The sequence below is a fragment of the Mus musculus genome, chromosome 11, assembly GCF_000001635.26.
Source record: "Mus musculus strain C57BL/6J chromosome 11, GRCm38.p6 C57BL/6J".
NCBI lineage: Eukaryota > Metazoa > Chordata > Mammalia > Rodentia > Muridae > Mus > Mus musculus.
Window position 1 is genome coordinate 100,647,526 of NC_000077.6, and position 19,562 is coordinate 100,667,087.

Sequence of the window (19,562 nt, forward strand, 5' to 3'; positions counted from 1 at the left end):
CTCATGAAGGCTCACAACCATATGTACAGCTACAGTGTACTCCTATACATAAAATAAATAAATAAATCTTAAATTAAAAAAAAAAAAGAGCTAGAACTGAGGACCATAGTGAAGAAGGGTAGGTTTGCTTCTGTGGAGCCAGGAGATGCCAAGGCATTTGGTGGCCCTGTGTCTCCTGTCAACACACAGTCACCCAGACATGCCTTCCAGTCCCCTCACAGTTAGGTGCAGTGTTCTCCACATAAGGGCCAAGGAATACGGTGATTTTGATGCCAAGCCCCCTCCCTCTGAGATGATTCACTGTCTGCCTCTGACATTCAACTTGAGCTCTCTGATGGAGCATGAGCCTTGGCATGTGCACACATGCACATGTGCACACATGCACACATGCCTAGGTGACTGTTTGCTGCCCCAGGAGAAAACCACAGGTCAAGGTTCTCTCTTCTCAAATGTGTAGAGCGGGTATCTTCTTTGGTAGGATTTTGAAGGATGTCCCGCCCTGGCCAAAATCCATAACCTGATCCGACTCGCTGAATAGCTGCCTCAAGAAAAGAGAAGTTGTTGGCTCTGGGTATGCAGAGAGCAAGCCGATCTGACTGCATCAAGAGGCAGCTAACCCTGTGCCTCGGGGCCAGGTTGGGGCAGGAGTGCAGAGCAGGTATCTTATGAAATAATATCACCCTGGCTGCCACCCGAGAGAGAGGGTTCAAGGAAAACCACATTTTGTAGTTGTGCTATAATTAGAAAAGACTGACGCCCACCCCGAGACTCACAGGCATACACACCAATAGTGCTAGGCATAGATGCCAAGGCTTATGTGTACATACATCTCCCCATGGTGAAACCAAGTCTCGGGTCTATGCGTGTTGCTCATGCAGTGATACACACACACACCCCGCCCCGGGGCCTGGTGTGAGCCAGCATGTAGACATAGACGGACTCAATCAACAGAAGAGTGGACACACAGCCTTTCAGATATCTCTGGAACACTAGAAACTGTATGTATGAGCTGGATGTCACATACCATGACGAAGAGTGAAAGTGAACACCCTGAGATCTCCACCGGGAACGTGCGCATGCGCACTCTTCCTCACAAAGCCAGATGCATCTGACTCTTGAGATGACCAAACAGTCACAGGGCAGGGAGTAGAGCCCTCCCAGGGGTACATGCAGGTGCACACACATGCACATATCAACAGATAAAATAAAAACTCAGAGGTGACCCCCTACACCTCCCTGGGGTTCTAAAAGCAGTTAGTGCATCCTGAGGGAGGGGGAGGCATTCTCCTTAGTGGTCTGGCTATGTATGCCCGCAGCCCGTCAATTACCTCTCCTGAATGCACACTCCTGCAAGAAACCTTAATAAAACTCACTGATGAAAGAAAGAAAGAAAGAGAGAGAGAGAGAGAGAGAGAGAGAGAGAAGAAGGAGGGAGGGAGGGAGAGAGGGAGGGAGGGAGGAAGCAAGGGAGGGAGGGAGGGAGGGAGGAAGGGAGGGAGGGAGGAAGGGAGGGAGGAAGGAAGGAAGGAAGGAAGGAAGGAAGGAAGGGAGGGAGGGAGGGAAGAAGCAAGGGAGGGAGGGAGGAAGGGAGGGAGGAAGGAAGGAAGGAAGGAAGGAAGGAAGGGAGGGAGGGAAGAAGCAAGGGAGGGAGGGAGGAAGGGAGGGAGGAAGGAAGGAAGGAAGGAAGGAAGGAAGGAAGGAAGGAAGGAAGGAAGGAAGGAAAAGAGCAACAAAATGTGGAAGTAGACAGGGGACTATTTGGGAAGAGGAAGGGGACCAGCAGGAGGGGACAAAGTGGGGTAATGGAGGAAGAATGCCATCAACATACATCATCCGCAAGTATGAAAATATCACGAATCTAAGTATGGCCGGGGCTCCTCCTCCCCCTCACTGGAACCTCTCCCACACTTCTGGGCTATCTGGAGCTATACTGATGTTTCAGCTCCTGCCCAAGCTAGAGAAACCTCAAAGCCCAATAGCGGAAAAAGCTTCACTATGCCTCCTTAGATCAACTGCCTCCAGACCCTTGTCCCTGGAAGAGGTTTCCAGAAACCTTTGAAAGCTGCCTCCCTAAAACAAAACAAAACAAAACAAAACAAAATAAAACAAAAGCAATAAGGTAAGCCAGGTGCAGTGAGTGGTGCGTGCCTATAAGACTTTTTGTTTGTTTGTTTGTTTTGTTTTTGTTTGGTTGGTTTTGGTTTTCCAGGACAGGGTTTCTCTGTGTAGCCCTGGCTGTCCTGGAACTCACTCTGTAGACCAGGCTAGCTCTGCCTGCCTCTACCTCCCAAGTGCTGGGATTAAAGACGTGCGCAATCCTAAAACTTTTGTGGCTGAGACAGGATAGCTAATTTGAGACTATCCTAGGCTGCAGAGTAAGTTCAAAGCCAGCCTGAGATACAGCAAGGCTTTTAAGGCGCTGGGGTGGGAAGGGGGGCAGAGAGAGAAACAAAAACAAAAGGCCTGACAAGACCCTAGGTGAGGAGGCCAGTAGGGAGTAGGGACACAGGTAAAGCAGGGTATGGGGGACTGGTCTGGTCCCAGTGTCAGGCTGCTGCTCTGCAAGGAGCCTTCTGGTCCAGTCTATCTTCTCTCCACCAAGGGGGTAACAGCTCTTCAGCTCCATCCAGTGCCTCCCCTCCCTTGCCCTTAGAGGAGGTGAAGGCAAGATTTCCTATAAGGGGTCTTTAGCTCAGGTTCCCACCGCACATTTACCCAGATGTGCAGCACCCTTGAGGGCAGACACTCCAGCTGTCCTTTCCCCTCCTTACCCTTTGTTCTCAGCCGCAGTCCAGGCTACATAGGACTGGGGTGAGGTAGGGAGTCTACTGACCTTGGGTCCCCAGCAGACAGCCTCTGGGTGTCACTAATAAGAGGGAAAGAGTAGGTAGAGTACGGGAGAGGGCGACCCTTTCCTGAAAGTCTCTGAGATCCGTCCCCACTCGCCAGCTCAGGCGATCTCAGTACTCACCCAAGAGCATCCTCAGCCTTTGAAGACACCACAGAGCAGAGCGAGCGCAGAACAAGCCCAGCCAGAGTGACAGAGAGAACGGGGATGTGAGGGGCAGGAGGGGAGGGCTGGAGGGAGGGACTCCAGTTAGGCTGGAGAGCCCTGTTCCCCTTTGCCAGAAAAAGGGGTGCCCGATTCCTGATTTCTGAGTCCCAACTAGAGGGAGACGAGCAGAGTGGGGTCTTTGCCAAGCTGTGGGACTGTGAGGGATTGTGGAAACCAGGGATAGAGAGTAGAGTGTGACCTACTCACCACCCCCCCTCCTGTGCCCCAGGCTCCCTGTCTCCTGCCTCTTCTGCTGAAACAAAGGGCTGACTTTGTCAGCAAAGACCTCCAGGGACAGGTACTACCCTCACACACCTCACCCCTGCACTGCGTGCCTGAATGCGCCCCTGCTCTGGACTTGCTGAAACCCCTTATTTAGACCACAGGTCTTCTTCCTCTCCTGGACATCACCTTATAGTCACCTGCTTTTACCGAAGGGGACACAGGCTCAGAGAAGTAGTGGTTGCCACTGAGATAAGGAGGGAGCCCAGGTTAGCCCCTTAGACTTGTTACCTCCTGCAGTGCCAGGAAGGAAGTGGGGAGGGCTCTGCCAGATCAGGTAGAACTTCTGATACTTGTCTGGGTCCAGGGTCCCCACCTCTTCTCTCCACTGTTACTCCTTCCTCCCTTCCTGGTGCTGAAAAGCTGGCTCTCCGCTCACCTGAGCACCTGGTGGCTGCGCAAGGGGTGGGGGTGGTCGGGAAAGGGGAGACAGTCAGGCCACAGCTGGGATCTAGTCTCGAATTCCAAACCCTGTCTGTGCCCAATTCGGCCCCCACCCCTTCAGCATTCTGTCTCCACCAGATAATAACCAGTAATCTCAGGGCAACCAATACCTGTGCCACAGAGCAGGTCTAGTGAGGAGCTGACAGCGGCTGCTTCTTGCTAGGAAGGGGCTCTGAGGGGAAGGAGTTGTTTGTGTGGGGAAAGAAAAGAAACTCAAGCCCATTAATGAACCCGCCCAGGGACACGGAAGCTCTGTCTTCTTCCAGGCAGACACCTAAGCTAAGCCCCCTAATTCTCTATCCAGACAGCCTCGCCTCTCTGGGTGGTCTTGGTTGGGGAAAGGCAGGTCTCACCTGGGGGAAGAGGATGTTTGTCTGTCTTGGGAGAATGTAGGACACTTCTGTCTCCTGTCACCCAAGGAGGAGGCAATAGGAGGCACTAGCTGGGCTCAGGGATCTAGAGGGGAATACTATTTCTTTGAAGCTTGTACCTAAAGGTCTCAGGATGATAGGGTGGGGGTTGGGGGAGGGCTCAGTGAGGAGGAATCAGCAGCCCAGAAAGATGCCGATGGGGAGGACAAGAGAAGAGCTTCCGGAGCCTCCTGGAGGGACTGAAATTAATCCATCTGTAGGGAGCTGTGGACTAGAGTCACTCATCAAGCCAGTGACTCATGCATGACCCACGTCCTTGATCTCAAGGGCCCAGGGTTCAGCCAGAGGCTTCAAAGTTTGGAGAAGAGATAGAGGGCTGGGGAATCTCTAGCATGTTAGTGGGGAGTGCAGAAGTCTCAAGTCTGACTGCCACAACTGCAGCCATCTTTGCCTTGGATGCTGTTATAATCTGAGTCATCTCTGTTTGCCTGTCCATCCCAGTGTCTACCTTACATTCTTCACCCACGGTTCCTCTAGCCATTTCAGTAGGACAGAGCTTAAGTCATTTCTGAAGTCCCTTCCTGCCCCCTCAGGTGCACAATGGAGGATGAGAGAGAGAGAACCTTGGCTCTCTCTAAATTAGAAAGTGCCCAGAGCCAGAGGAAGTGGCTGGCTTTACGAAGCTCCCCTCCTTTAGCCAACTAGAGGGGCAGAAGACAACTGGTGGGTCCCCTCCTTCCTTCCTTTTCTTTTCTTTTTAAATTTATTTTTAAAGATTTATTTATTTTATGTATATGAGTACACTGTCCCTGTCTTCAGACACTAGCAGAAGAGGCCATCAGATCCCATTACAGATGGTTGTGAGCCACCATGTGGTTGCTGGGAATTGAACCCAGGTCCCCCTGGATGAACAATCAGTGCTCCTAACCACTGAGCCATCTCTCCATCCAGGCCCTTATTTATGTATTTATTTATCTATCTATCTATCTATCTATCTATCTATCTATCTATCTATTTATTTATTTATTTTGACCCAAGGCTTCACTATGTAGCTCTCTGGCTGTCTTAGAACTCAGTATATAGAACAGGCTGCCCTCAAACTCACAGAGATCCACCTGCCTCTGCCTCTCGAGTGCAGGGACTAAAGGCGTGCGTGACCACCATGCTGGGCCTGGTTCCCCACTTTAAATTGAGATAACACAGAACAGAGATATGGCCAGAGTCTAGTTTCTCAGGTCAACCCCCTTTTCCTTTCATAAACACTATGGACCTTGTTCTGTCTGTCTGTCTGTCTCTGTCTCTCTCTTTCTCCATGGTTTTGCTATATAGATCTGGCTACTGAAACTCTCTACATATAGTAGACCTTGAACTCTGAGTAAAATCCTCTTGCTCTTGCCTCCCAAGCGTTGGGATAAAAGGCATATGCCAACCTCTCTTACATACTGGCTGTTCTCTTTAGCCAGGGTAGGAGGTAGGAGATGGGACTGAGTCAGACACCTGGAATCAAAAGCTATCTGGCTTTGGGGATGCTATTCTCTCTGAGCCCCCACAGTCCGGTGTGTAAAGTGAAGGCTGAACATCATCATCTGCCTGATCTGAGTGGGGTGGTGGTGGTGGGGCTTCCTGCTGGGTGTCTAAGAGCTTAGTGAGCAGTTTGGTTCTATAGCAATGCTCAGGATGGGACAGCAGAAGGCCACAGCTCCTCATGTAGGTGTCCCAACTCCCTGTGCTGCCCACAACAACTGGATTCGAGCCAGGAAGCTGTGCCTACACTTTTTGTGTCTGCAGATGTTGAAGAATGGATTCAAGTAGTTTAGGGTGTGGTGAGTAGGGTCACTGGCTTTAGCCACACAGCTCGGGGTTCCCAGGGACCACTCCTGAAATGTGGAAGTAAAGGACAGCCCAAGACACATTCCTACAGTCGTGTGGCAGGAGTCTCAGGAAAATACCAAGAGGTGGAGATGATGAAGCGTCCCAGGTTTGGCTGCGAGAACTCCAGAAGCTGGGTGTGGCTGAGGAAGGAGACCTCTGACCTAAGCTAAGAGAGGAAGCCCAGGGGAGAAAAGCCCCCTACCTCTGTAGCTCCTCCTACATACCACCTCAGGAAGGAAAACCGGAAAGGGTCCTGGCTTCACTGCCTGTGACGGCCTGTCACTATGGAAGCCTCTAGTCCCACAGGACCTTAATCAAAGTGACAGCTCCCAGGGAACAAGCTCCTGGCTCCAAGAGACAAAGGCCTCGGGTCTCCATGTGTGGTGTGGCATCTCAGACCTCAAGTGCCAAGGAATTATGCAGCTGGTTGAGGGTCCCTGGCACGCACACCCCCCCAAAAAACTCCAAACTTCCCTGAACTAGATGAGGATCTCTCCACCTCCCTAGGGTGCTCCAGTGGCCCCAGCCCAATCTTACAACAGCCTGGAACCAGTTTTTAGCAGGACTCAAAGCCCAACTGACATCTACCACGGGCGGCTGCTAGCTAGCATCTCTCTATCCAGAAGAGGCCCAGGGCCCGGTGAAGGCCCAGAATTAACCAGAGCAGTGAAGATGGCAGCTCCTCCTCCTGGTGCTTCTGAACCACACAGCTACTGGAAATCTGTGGCTTTGTGTTCGGGTCTTAAGCACAGCAGTCACCCTTTCCCACCTATTATGGGATGGTGAGACGCTGCTCATACCTCTCGATGTGGCCAATGGGAAGGTCTGGCTCTGTATCTGCCTCCCCTGCCCAGCTGCAAGTGCCCAGGAGCAGACACCAAGCATGCCTCTGAGGGTGTCTCAGCATCTTACATTGGGCTTGCACTGGGCCTGCCTAAGGCCTCTGATTCCTAGACACACCCTGGATACATAGTGACTTAATTGACCTAATGTTTAACAATCTAGAGGGGAGTGCTAGGCATCACATTTCCTGGTGACTCCGAATGTGGTGACCTCCCAAACCAACCCCACCAACACTGACCCTCTTCCCATTTTGGCACCTCTCTCTCTAACAACTGAACCACCCTACCTTTCTCCTCCCCGCCCCCTCCCCCATCTCTCCAAGAGCCTGCCTAGCTGAAGTCATCCATGCCTCCTCTCTCTCCCTTGGTTCCGCTACACAAAGGCCTCCAGAAACTGATTTCCTACCCACTCTCTTAACTACCTATTCCTAAATTTCACCTTTGTCCTCTGCTGGGGACATATGAAATAGCACATACTCCTGCCCACAATGCTACTGTGAGACTCAAAGGCCAAGGCTCACCTGGTAGGAAGGCCCCTGCCCTGTAGGGGATACCAGCTTAACTCAACCAAGTCCAGCCCATACCCTACACAAGGCTCCACTGGCCACTGCCCGGGAGGCTGAGAGCTTTTGGTCCCTGTACCAAGCTCTAGCTATGACTCTGCCCATGAGACCCTTACTCCTCTGGGATCCAACGTCAGTGTCACAGTTCTTGAGCGTCTCTGGGTTCTTCTATCGGCTCACTCACTGTCCCCTCTTCTGATATCTTCTCCCCCACCCCATACTCTTTCCCTCTGGTACTAGGGATTGAACTTGGGGTGTCTCAGGCATGCTGGGCAAGAGCTCTACCTCTGATCCATATCCCTAATCTTTGTTACATTTGTTATGGAGACAGGACTCACTAAGTTGCCCAGGTTGTGTTTGAACCCTCTCCAGAGCCCAGGCTGGCCTTGAATTTGAGATCCTCAGCTGTCTTCTGGGTTCTTGGCGTTCCTTTCGCTTTCATTACCTGAGAATAAGCGTATCTTTACATAGAGTTACTTAGATAGCTTTTTTTTGAGGGGGGGGAAGCATATTTGAAAGCCTTAAAAATGTGAGCCCCCGCTGGGCGTGGTGGCGCATGCCTTTAATCCCAGCACTTGGGAGGCAGAGGCAGGTGGATTTCTGAGTTCGAGGCCAGCCTGGTCTACAAAGTGAGTTCCAGGATAGCCAGGGGTACACAGAGAAACCCTGTCTCGAAAAACCAAAAAAAAAAAAAAAAAAAAAAAAAATGTGAGCCCCCTTCCCCTGCCCCTCCCCCGCCACCAGGGATGGAAAGATGATGGCTATGCAGACTGTTCTTCCAGAGATCCTGAGTTCAATTCCCAGCAACCACGTGGTGGCTCATAACCTTCTGTAATGGGGTCTGGTGCCCTCTTCTGGTGGGTCTGAAGAGAACAATGGTGTTGTACTCATATGCATAAAATAAATAAATAAATAAATAAATAAATAAATAAATAAATCTTTTTTTAAAATGTGAGCCACCTGAACAGCAGCTTGAACCTCATAGATTAAAAAATTATATTTAATATATATGATATATATAATATTTGATGAATAAATGTATGACTTTTAAAAAAAAAAAAACCTTGCTATGTAAACCAAGCTGGCCTTAAATTTACAGTCACCCTGCCTCAGCCTCCAGATTACAAGAATACACCACCCACCCAGTTGAAATGGAAGACTTTTTAACCCATCCCACACACACCTCCCCATCCTACGTGCTCCAGAAACAGTAATCCATAAAATTTACTCAGTCACAGTCTTGGAAATCCAGCTCTAAGTGCCTCCTCGAAGGAGTTAATGCTGATAAAAGAGTCTTCCTGTCATTTGCTAGGGACATGACCTCAGCCTGAAATGCCCCTCACCTGTCCTGTGACCATTACTCTCTCTCCGAGGCCTTTGTGTCCCTGAGGGTATGTCTCAACTTCCACCATGCTCTGGGGGCACTATAGAAATGTCATCCAAAGATTAGGCACTCTCAAGATTCAGGGCAGCCTCTGGCAAAACTACCCTGCCGGGCTGCAAGGTGGGTTTCTTGAACCACCCCCAAGATCTGGGGTACTGATGCCTCCTGCCTCTCCCTCCTAGGCTTTTGTGGCTCAGCCTTCCTTGCCAGCCTGCAGCGCGTGACCCCCACGTGTCTGTCAACAGGCATCATCTTCACAGAAGCAGTCACCCATTTCCCCCAGAAACTGCACTGTAGCCAGATGCCCCTACAGCGCTGGGAGCCAATCTTCCCCCCACCCCACCCCCAGCCCCTACCCTCCTCCATGCAAAGTCACCCCAGGCAGGGAGAGGCAGAAATCCTGGCAGAGAGTCCAGCTGCCACAGGAAGAGGGACCTCCTGTTGTTCTCAGTTGGAGTGCTATGAAAACTGTCTGACTCCCGGCCAGAGAAGCAGGAGTATGGAACACGCTGCAGGCTGGAGCAACGTTATAAATGTCCTAATCTCAAACACTTCCACAGGGAGAGCGCCTAGAATTGAAGAGACCTCCAGAGGAGACCTCGAGACTCTCAAAACCCAAGGGATCCCATGGAAAGCTTGTCAGAAGCAAAACAAACCTCCTTTGGTTTTGTGGAATCCAGAGGACATGCCAGGCAAGCGCCATACCACCGCGCTACATTTCCAGGTTTGGGTTTTTTTTTGTTTGTTTGTTTGTTTTGTTTTTTGTTTTTGTTTTTGTTTTTTTTTTCAAGACAGGGTTTCTCTGTGTAGCCCCGGCTGTCCTAGAACTCACTCTTGTAGACCAGGCTGGCCTCGAACTCAGACTGCCTCTGCCTCCCAAGCGCTGGCGTGCGCCACCACAGCCCGGCTCCATTACCAGGTTTTAAAATAAAACCTGACAGCACCACAGAGGGAAGCCACAGACCCAAGGTCCCTTAAAGGGACCCAAAGCCAGTTTATAGGAGGGGACCTAAGCTCAGCGCCACTCCACACTGACCTGGCCCCGTGGAGGTCTTGCCCAGGCTGAGCTGCCGAAGCCTTCGCTGGTGGGCGCGTCCCCCACAATGCACCTGGGCCTGGGCTGCAGAGTTCAGCTGGATGTTGCAGACATCGCAGAGCGTGTAGGAGGGTCGTTTCCTTTCCCGCTTAGGCTTCGATGATTCTGGAGAGTGAGGGGGGCACTCAGATGCTGCAGTTGTAGGGGGCTCCTTCTCACCTGAGGGGGGTGGGCTCAGTGGCCGCTTCATACCTGAGGAGATAGAGAGGGAGACAGATATAACACAGTGGCTCCGGAATACACCCCTCAGCCAAAATGTCAAGAGAAAACACGATGGGCAGGCAGAGTACCACTGAAGTACGGGATCCCTAGGAAGAGTGTCAGAAATGGCTGCGCATGGGGAGCCGGTTGGACACAGGGTCCCAGGGCCTGAAAGCAAATCTCAAAGACCGAGATGGGATCTTGGAGACAAGGTAACACTGGAGAAACACAGCAGCAGGCCAGTGGAGTCGCACTTTGGAAAGCTGAGTCCTGTTCTGAAGCCTCCAGGCAGGAGCTGACAATACTGTGACTGACAGGCCTGTGGCGCTTCCTGGAGACACAACAGCCCTCTGGCCAGAAACCCAACCATCCTGTGCCCCATACCCAGCAGGGTGACACTCACCAATAAAGACAGCCTACAAAGCCATCCCAAACCCATCCCACATGGCTTGAGATGGCCCTGTCTTGGTCACATGAGCCCAGGCCACAGCTGGCAGCTTGGTGGAGACCTGGGTCTGCTGAACACAGCATTCACACATTGCCCCAACCTAGACACTCATGTCCTTCTTACAGGCAATTGTCCCCTTTGAGGATTACCCCCCCACCCCCATTTCTCTGGCACTTTCTCTCACATTTCTGCTTCTGTTTCTCCTCTGGAGTTGGCTGCTAAATCTCTCTCAGACAGAACTTGTAATCATTTCCTTCCTGGTGTGTGTGTGTGTGTGTGTGTGTGTGTGGTGTCCTCAAGTGAGCACTCACACATGTTCCTGCATGTGTGTGAGAGAGAGAGCGAATGTGTACAATATATGTGTATGTATATATGTGATTGTCCCTGTGTGCAAATGCATGTGTGCCCATGTGTGCATGTGTGTACATGTGCACATTCACACATGTATGCACATGTGTGCCTGTGCCTGCACGTTTGTGTTTCCTGGCTCACTTTACTTCCTGAGGGCAATGCCTGCTTCCCTGAACAACCCCAAGATTTGGGGGGAGCATGACTGAGAGCCCATCTCTCTACTTACAGATGAACCGTGTGACCCTGTTCCATTCATGTTGAAGCCCTAACCCTTAAGTATTCCACAATGTGACTGTATTTGGATAAATGACCTTTAAAGAGGCAACTAAGTTAAAATGACAGCGTAGTAGTAGGCTGCAAACCCAAATGCTGTCTTCCTTTATAAGACAAAGGATTTGCCCAAGGCTATTTCAGAAGAAATCACCCCTGAGCCAGGCTATAACACACACCTGTTATCCCAGCTTTAATGGAGGTTTAAGCAGGAGGATCAGGAGCTGGAAGCTAGCCTGGGCTACATGGCTAAATGTTGTCTTTAATTAAAAAAAAAAAAATGTAGAGAGGCTAGAGGGATGGCTCAGTGGTTAAGAGCACTGTCTGCTCTTCCAGAGGTCCTGAGTTCAATTCCCAGGAACCACATGGCAGCTCACAACTGTCTGTAACTCCTGTCCCAGGGGATCTGACACCCTCACACAGACATGCATGCAGTCAAATCAGCAATGTACATAAAATAAGAATAAGTAATTTAAAAAAAAAAAGACTAGAAGGGGGCTGGAGAGATGGCTCAGCGGTTAAGAGCACTGATTGCTCTTGTGAAGGTCCTGAGTTCAAATCCCAGCAACCACATGGTGGCTCACAACCATCCGTAATGAGATCTGACACTCTCTTCAGGTGTGTCTGAAGACAGCTACAGTGTACTTACGTGTACTTACGTATAATAATAAATAAATCTTTAAAAAAAAAAAGACTAGAAGGTTTGAGTGTAGCTCAGGTGATGGAGTTGTTTGCCTAGCATGAGGGAAGTCCTGGGTTCGATCCCCAACACTACGTGGACCAAGTATGGCGGCACGTGTCTGTCATCCCAGCACATAGAAGGGTGAGAAGATCAAGGTTATTTTTAGCTAAGTAGAGAGTTCGAGGACAAATGTAGGGTACATCTGACCCTGCCTATTAGGTTAATTAATTAAAGAAAATAATAAGAAGAAAAGTCACCATTGCCACTGCCAGTCCTGTGACACCGTGATCGCTCAGCCCTTTAGCCCCAGAGCTAAGACACAATGCATTTCCGTTGTTTAAGCCTCTGCCTTACAGAGCTTTAGGACGACGGCAGCTGGAGAAAGCTAATACTTCTCCCTCAAGGTCATTTCCCAAGTCCTTAGTCCCAGGCTCATTCTGCACACCAGCTCAGTCAAGCAATGCTGTAAAGTTCTCACAGGAGCACGTATCTCTCCGTGGAGTCCATGTGACGAGGAAGGGTATTACCCAAGTCCATGGCCGTGAACCTGCATGCGTTCCCTGAATGTTATCCGTGAGCTATTTGTTGTTTTAGCAGACGGTGGCCCCTGTGAAATGTGTCTGTCATTATGCATGTGGGGGCTGTGGGGCGGGTGGAAAAGTGACCTAGCTCAGAGTAGGTGTTCACTAGTGATTCACACTCCAGTGTCAGCTCTGGCCTGCACATCAGCTGTGATGTCTGAGGCCACAGCAAAGGTCACTGTTCACGATGGGTGGCTAATGGGATCTGACTCGTTCACCCTGGGTGCCTGTCACAGCAAAGCTCCGCCACCGTGTAAGTGCCATTGTGCTCACACCTCCAACTATGGTTGAGTGTCTGAGACTTCCTATATATGTTACATCATGTCTCTGTCCCCAAATGCGATGACAGAAGGACTCATGTTTGGAGCTAAGGTTACCGGATGAGACTGTACCAGTGTCACATGGTGGGGTGTAATTGTGTCCTCCAAATTGAAACACTGCCTTTTAGTGGGAGGACAGAGGCTGGCTCATGTGAGACTTAGAAAGCTGACAAAAGTTACAGGGTTCAGAAAACTTCTAAAACTCCCAAGACCCACCAGGCTTCCCCCAAAGTTGTAGCGGCAGTACAGTTCTGGGGAGAGGAGGCTCCCTCATCAGCCAGGGATCTCCCGTCAACACAGGGAGCTCCAGGGATGCAGATTTCTGGAGCCATTGTCCATGCTGGGAACGGCTTCTGAGTGATGCAGCTGTCCATGCATCTATATGTAACTCCAATAACCTTTCTGGTTCACTCAGCTACACTTGGGTGGAGCAATGTCTTTGGTCTGTCTTTGATGAGTGCCCTATCTAAGGTGAAGAGACACTTGTTGATGAATCCCTAGGAACGGTCACACAACTGGTGAGTCCGGTATATGAAGGCGATCATGTCACAGACGTGCACACAAGTTCATGAGAGGATGGACACACAGATCAGTCAATGCACCTGCAAGCTGTGGGATTCCCAAGATTATCAGACATCCACTGCAACTTTGGGGAGCAACATGGGACAGGTTCCCCTTTACAGGCCTTAACAGAACCAGCCTTAAGAACCCAGATCTCAATAACAGAATCAATTTCTGTTGTTTATTTTGCATTGTTCTGCTATCCCTGCCCTATTAAACTAATATACGGTGGGCTTGGCCCTTGTATAGCCACAGGTACCTGAGACTTTGAAGCGCCTGTCCTGGATGCAGGGTGGTGCTGCTGAGATGAGGTACTAGCATCCATTCCAAGCGGCACCATGGGCATCTATTTGGTAGTTAAGAGGCAGCTACTCTAAGCAGGGCTACACCACCCTTCCAAACACAGGAGGCGCCTAAGTTGTTCCCTGGTAGATATACCAGGGACCCAGAACACTGCCCTCCCCACGGAAGACAGTGGAGGCCACTCCCATCATTTTGTGAGGTTCTAAGTTCCTCTAACAATATTTAGTCCTGTCTCACCTCTAGATGGCAGATCCTACAGCTCTTCTGTCCCCTCCAACTCTTCCTCCATGCTCTGGTAGGAGACAGGAAGGAGGTCACAGATGCCAGGGTTAGAGGAGGCGGCCCAGGTGTCAGGGGCCAGGTGGAGACCTCAAAGGAATGAGACTTTCTTAGCTGTCCAGGAAGAGCTCAAAGGGACAGGGATATTTTAAAATCTCAGTGCAATTTATGACAGACTGGACAGGGACATGGCTCAAAAGAGCAGACAAGTATGTGCCACACTGCTGGTTAAACCTCTGTGATATACAGCCTCTGGGATCTCGGACTGCTGGGATTCTGGGCTAATGTGTGCCCCCAGCCAGGATGCTGGGCCTGCTGTGGCCTGTCCTGCTTGACCCAGCCTTCCCAGCTGTCCCCTGCTGAGCTACTCTGCAACCAGCTAAGCCAGGACTCTCAGTTATATGGAGGCATGGGCAAGTGTGGGGTTGCACAAGGCTTATCTAACCCCAACTATAAACATCGCAGACTAGTACACGTACACACACACACACACACACACACACACGCATGCATGAAAGCACAGAAGCACACACAACAACTATACTTAACACCACTATGACTCACTCCTGAGACCTCCACTTGAGTCTTAGTGACATTCCGAGAGGAGAAAATCAAGTCCAAGAACACAGCAGTGGGCTTGCCTCAAAAACCATGGAAAAGCAGGCTAAAAACTGGGGGAAAAAATTCCTAGAAGCTTCTCCGGTCAGAGACTATATTGTTGCTTACCTAGAATGAATGAACTTCTGGATTTGCTCCCTAACAGAAGATAAAACCCAATGGGGTAGCAAACACCTATACTCCCAGCATTTGGAAGAGGCAGAAAGATTAGTTCAAAGTCAGTTTTAGATGTTCAAGGCCAGCTTGGGCTATGTGAGATCATTTATTCCTCCTCCTCCTCCTCCTCCTCCTCCTCCTCCTCTTCTTCTCCTTCCCCTCCTCCTTCTCCTCCTCCCCCCTCCTCCTCCCCCTCCTCCTCCTCTCCTTCTCCTTCTTCTTCTTCATCATCATCATTTTTTTCTCCTCCTCCTCCCCCCCTCGTCTTTTTGAAACAGGGTTTCTCTGTATAGCTCTGGCTGTCCTGGAACTCACTCCATAGACCAGGCTAGCCTTTGGCTCACAGAGATCCATCTACCTCTGCCTCCTGAGTGCTGGGACAAAAGCCATGTGCCACCACTACCTGGCTATGTTTTCGGTTTTCTTTTCTTTTCTTTTCTTTTTTTTTTTTTAATTATTATTATCTGGAGGGGTGGGGTAGAGAAATGGTTTAATGGTTAAGAGCACTGGCTGCTCTTCCAGAGGACCTGGGTTCAATTCCCAGCAACTACATGGCAGCTCACAGCTGTCTGTAATTCCAGTTCCAGAGGATCTGACACCCTCACACAGACATACACCCAGGCAAAACACCAATAAATAAAAATAAATTTAAAGTATTATAATTATTTTTTGTTTGTTTGTTTGTTAGTTTGTTGGGAGCCGCGCCCACATTCGCCGTTACAAGATGGCGCTGACAGCTGTGTTCTAAGTGGTAAACAAATAATCTGCGCATGTGCCGAGGGTGGTTCTCCACTCCATGTGCTCTGCCTTCCCCGTGACGTCAACTCGGCCGATGGGCTGCAGCCAATCAGGGAGTGACACGTCCTAGGCGAAGGATAATTCTCCTTAATAGGGACGGGGTTTCGTTTTCTCGCTCTCTTGCTTCTTACACTCTTGCTCCTGAAGATGTAAGCAAAAAAGTTTTGCCGCAGAAGATTCTGGTTTGCTGTGTTCTTCCTGGCCGGGCGTGAGAACGCGTTAATAACAATTGGTGCCGAATTCCGGGACGAGAAAAAACTCGGGACGAGAGTTTACCATCACCGGTACAAGGAAGATCCCTCATTCCAGAACCAGAACTGCGGGTCGCGGTAATAAAGGTTCCCGTAAAGCAGACTGTTAAGAAGGATTCAACTGTATGAATTCAGAACTTTTCAGCTGGGGAACGAGAGTACCAGTGAGTATAGCTTTACGAGGTAAGCCTGGCCTTGAACTTTCTAAGGAAATTCAAGACAGTCTATCAGAAGTAAAGTGGAAAATGTTTGGCCTTGAATTTTTTCTAGTGTTAGAAGCCCTTTTGTTCCTTTTCACATGTTATCAAGTGGTTAAGGCAGGGAAAATTCTAGAGGAAATTCAGGACAAGCTATCAGAAGTAAAGTGGGGAGAGAGAGTAGGAACAAAGAGGAAATATGGTACACAAAATAAGTATACAGGCCTTTCCAAGGGTCTTGAACCCGAGGAAAAGTTAAGGTTAGGTAGGAATACCTGGAGAGAGATTAGAAGAAAAAGAGGAAAAAGGGAAAAGAAGAAAGATCAATTAGCGGAGGTCTCTAGGAAAAGGAGCCTGTGCTCATCGCTGGATGGGCTCGGGGAGCCAGCTCTTGGTAGCTCTGAATCAGATGATGAATTCTCCTCTGAAGAAACAGACTGGGAGGAAGAAGCAGCTCATTATGAGAAAAAAGGGTACCAGCCAGGTAAAGTGCTAGCTAATCAGTTAAGGAAGCCAAAAGCGGCTGGCGAAGGCCAGTTTGCTGATTGGCCTCAGGGCAGTCGGCTTCAAGGTCCGCCCTATGCGGAGCCCCCGCCCTGCGTAGTGCGTCAGCAATGCGCAGAGAGGCAATGCGCAGAGAGATGCGCAGAGAGGCAGTGCGCAGAGAGGCAGTGCGCAGAGAGGCAGTGCGCAGACTCATTCATTCCCAGAGAGGAACAAAGGAAAATACAACAGGCATTTCCAGTCTTTGAAGGAGCCGAGGGTGGGCGTGTCCACGCTCCGGTAGAATACTTACAAATTAAAGAACTTGCCGAGTCGGTCCGTAAATACGGAACCAATGCTAATTTTACCTTGGTGCAGTTAGACAGGCTCGCCGGCATGGCACTAACTCCTGCTGACTGGCAAACGGTTGTAAAAGCCGCTCTCCCTAGTATGGGCAAATATATGGAATGGAGAGCTCTTTGGCATGAAACTGCACAAGCGCAGGCCCGAGCAAACGCAGCTGCTTTGACTCCAGAGCAGAGAGATTGGACTTTTGACTTGTTAACGGGTCAGGGAGCTTATTCTGCTGATCAGACAAACTACCATTGGGGAGCTTATGCCCAAGTTTCCTCCACGGCTATTAGGGCCTGGAAGGCGCTCTCCCGAGCAGGTGAAATCACTGGTCAATTAACAAAAGTTGTCCAGGGACCTCAGGAGTCCTTCTCAGATTTTGTGGCCAGAATGACAGAGGCAGCAGAGCGTATTTTTGGAGATTCAGAGCAAGCCGCGCCTCTGGTAGAACAGCTAATCTATGAGCAAGCCACAAAGGAGTGCCGAGCGGCCATAGCCCCAAGAAAGAACAAAGGCTTACAAGACTGGCTCAGGGTCTGTCGAGAGCTTGGGGGACCTCTCAGCAATGCAGGTTTAGCGGCTGCCATCCTTCAATCCCAAAACCGCTCCATGGGCAGAAATAATCAGAGGACATGTTTTAATTGCGGAAAGCCTGGGCATTTTAAGAAAGATTGCAGAGCTCCAGATAAACAGGGGGGGACTCTCACTCTTTGCTCTAAGTGTGGCAAGGGTTATCATAGAGCCGACCAGTGTCGCTCTGTGAGGGATATAAAGGGCAGAATTCTTCCCCCACCTGATAGTCAATCAGCTTATGTGCCAAAAAACGGGTCATCGGGCCCTCGGTCCCAGGGCCCTCAAAGATATGGGAACCGGTTTGTCAGGACCCAGGAAGCAGTCAGAGAGGCGACCCAGGAAGACCCACAAGGGTGGACCTGCGTGCCGCCTCCGACTTCCTATTAATGCCTCAAATGAGTATTCAGCCGGTGCCAGTGGAGCCTATACCATCCTTGCCCCCGGGAACCATGGGCCTTATTCTCGGCCGGGGTTCACTCACCTTACAGGGCTTAGTAGTCCACCCTGGAGTTATGGATTGTCAACATTCCCCTGAAATACAGGTCCTGTGCTCAAGCCCTAAGGGCGTTTTTTCTATTAGTAAAGGAGATAGGATAGCTCAGCTGCTGCTCCTCCCTGATAATACCAGGGAGAAATCTGCAGGACCTGAGATAAAGAAAATGGGCTCCTCAGGAAATGATTCTGCCTATTTGGTTGTATCTTTAAATGATAGACCTAAGCTCCGCCTTAAGATTAACGGAAAAGAGTTTGAAGGCATCCTTGATACCGGAGCAGATAAAAGTATAATCTCTACACATTGGTGGCCCAAAGCATGGCCCACCACAGAGTCATCTCATTCATTACAGGGCCTAGGTTATCAATCATGTCCCACTATAAGCTCCGTTGCCTTGACGTGGGAATCCTCTGAAGGACAGCAAGGGAAATTCATACCTTATGTGCTCCCACTCCCGGTTAACCTCTGGGGAAGGGATATTATGCAGCATTTGGGCCTTATTTTGTCCAATGAAAACGCCCCATCGGGAGGGTATTCAACTAAAGCAAAAAATATCATGGCAAAGATGGGTTATAAAGAAGGAAAAGGGTTAGGACATCAAGAACAGGGAATGTCCAATAGTCCTACAATGTGCCAACTTTATGTGCAAGAAGCTCTTTTGCCAGTGAGGGAACAATTCCCCTCTTTAATTTTGCTCCTTTACATGGATGACATCCTCCTGTGCCATAAAGACCTTACCATGCTACAAAAGGCATATCCTTTTCTACTTAAAACTTTAAGTCAGTGGGGTTTACAGATAGCCACAGAAAAGGTCCAAATTTCTGATACAGGACAATTCTTGGGCTCTGTGGTGTCCCCAGATAAGATTGTGCCCCAAAAGGTAGAGATAAGAAGAGATCACCTCCATACCTTAAATGATTTTCAAAAGCTGTTGGGAGATATTAATTGGCTCAGACCTTTTTTAAAGATTCCTTCCGCTGAGTTAAGGCCTTTGTTTGGTATTTTAGAAGGAGATCCTCATATCTCCTCCCCTAGGACTCTTACTCTAGCTGCTAACCAGGCCTTACAAAAAGTGGAAAATGCCTTACAAAATGCACAATTACAACGTATTGAGGATTCGCAGCCTTTCAGTTTGTGTGTCTTTAAGACAGCACAATTGCCAACTGCAGTCTTGTGGCAAAATGGGCCATTGTTGTGGATCCATCCAAACGTATCCCCAGCTAAAATAATAGATTGGTATCCTGATGCAATTGCACAGCTTGCCCTTAAAGGTCTAAAAGCAGCAATCACCCACTTTGGGCGAAGTCCATATCTTTTAATTGTACCTTATACCGCTGCACAGGTTCAAACCTTGGCAGCCACATCTAATGATTGGGCAGTTTTAGTTACCTCCTTTTCAGGAAAAATAGATAACCATTATCCAAAGCATCCAATCTTACAGTTTGCCCAAAATCAATCTGTTGTGTTTCCACAAATAACAGTAAGAAACCCACTTAAAAATGGGATTGTGGTATATACTGATGGATCAAAAACTGGCATAGGTGCCTATGTGGCTAATGGTAAAGTGGTATCCAAACAGTATAATGAAATTTCACCTCAAGTGGTAGAATGTTTAGTGGTTTTAGAAGTTTTAAAAACCTTTTTAGAACCCCTTAATATTGTGTCAGATTCCTGTTATGTGGTTAATGCAGTAAATCTTTTAGAAGTGGCTGGAGTGATTAAGCCTTCCAGTAGAGT

The 19,562-nt window shown here is 49.5% G+C and overlaps 1 protein-coding gene across 11 annotated transcripts in view; it reads right to left on the reverse strand.

Moving 5' to 3' along the window:
• Window positions 1–19,562, reverse strand: part of Zfp385c (zinc finger protein 385C) — a 66,248-nt gene that overhangs the window by 21,307 nt on the left and 25,379 nt on the right. For 7 of the 11 annotated variants that reach the window (NM_001373888.1, NM_001373889.1, NM_001373887.1 and 4 more), the window contains exon 2: window positions 9,850–10,101. In NM_001373888.1, coding sequence (NP_001360817.1) covers window positions 9,850–10,099 — 250 coding nt within the window. In that variant the 5' untranslated portion in view covers window positions 10,100–10,101. Of the gene's footprint in view, window positions 1–2,971; window positions 3,223–9,849; window positions 10,102–13,863; window positions 13,923–19,562 lie in introns of those variants that run through there. The other 4 variants (XM_006533492.4, NM_177790.4, XM_030246059.1 and 1 more) reach the window with 4 other exon arrangements.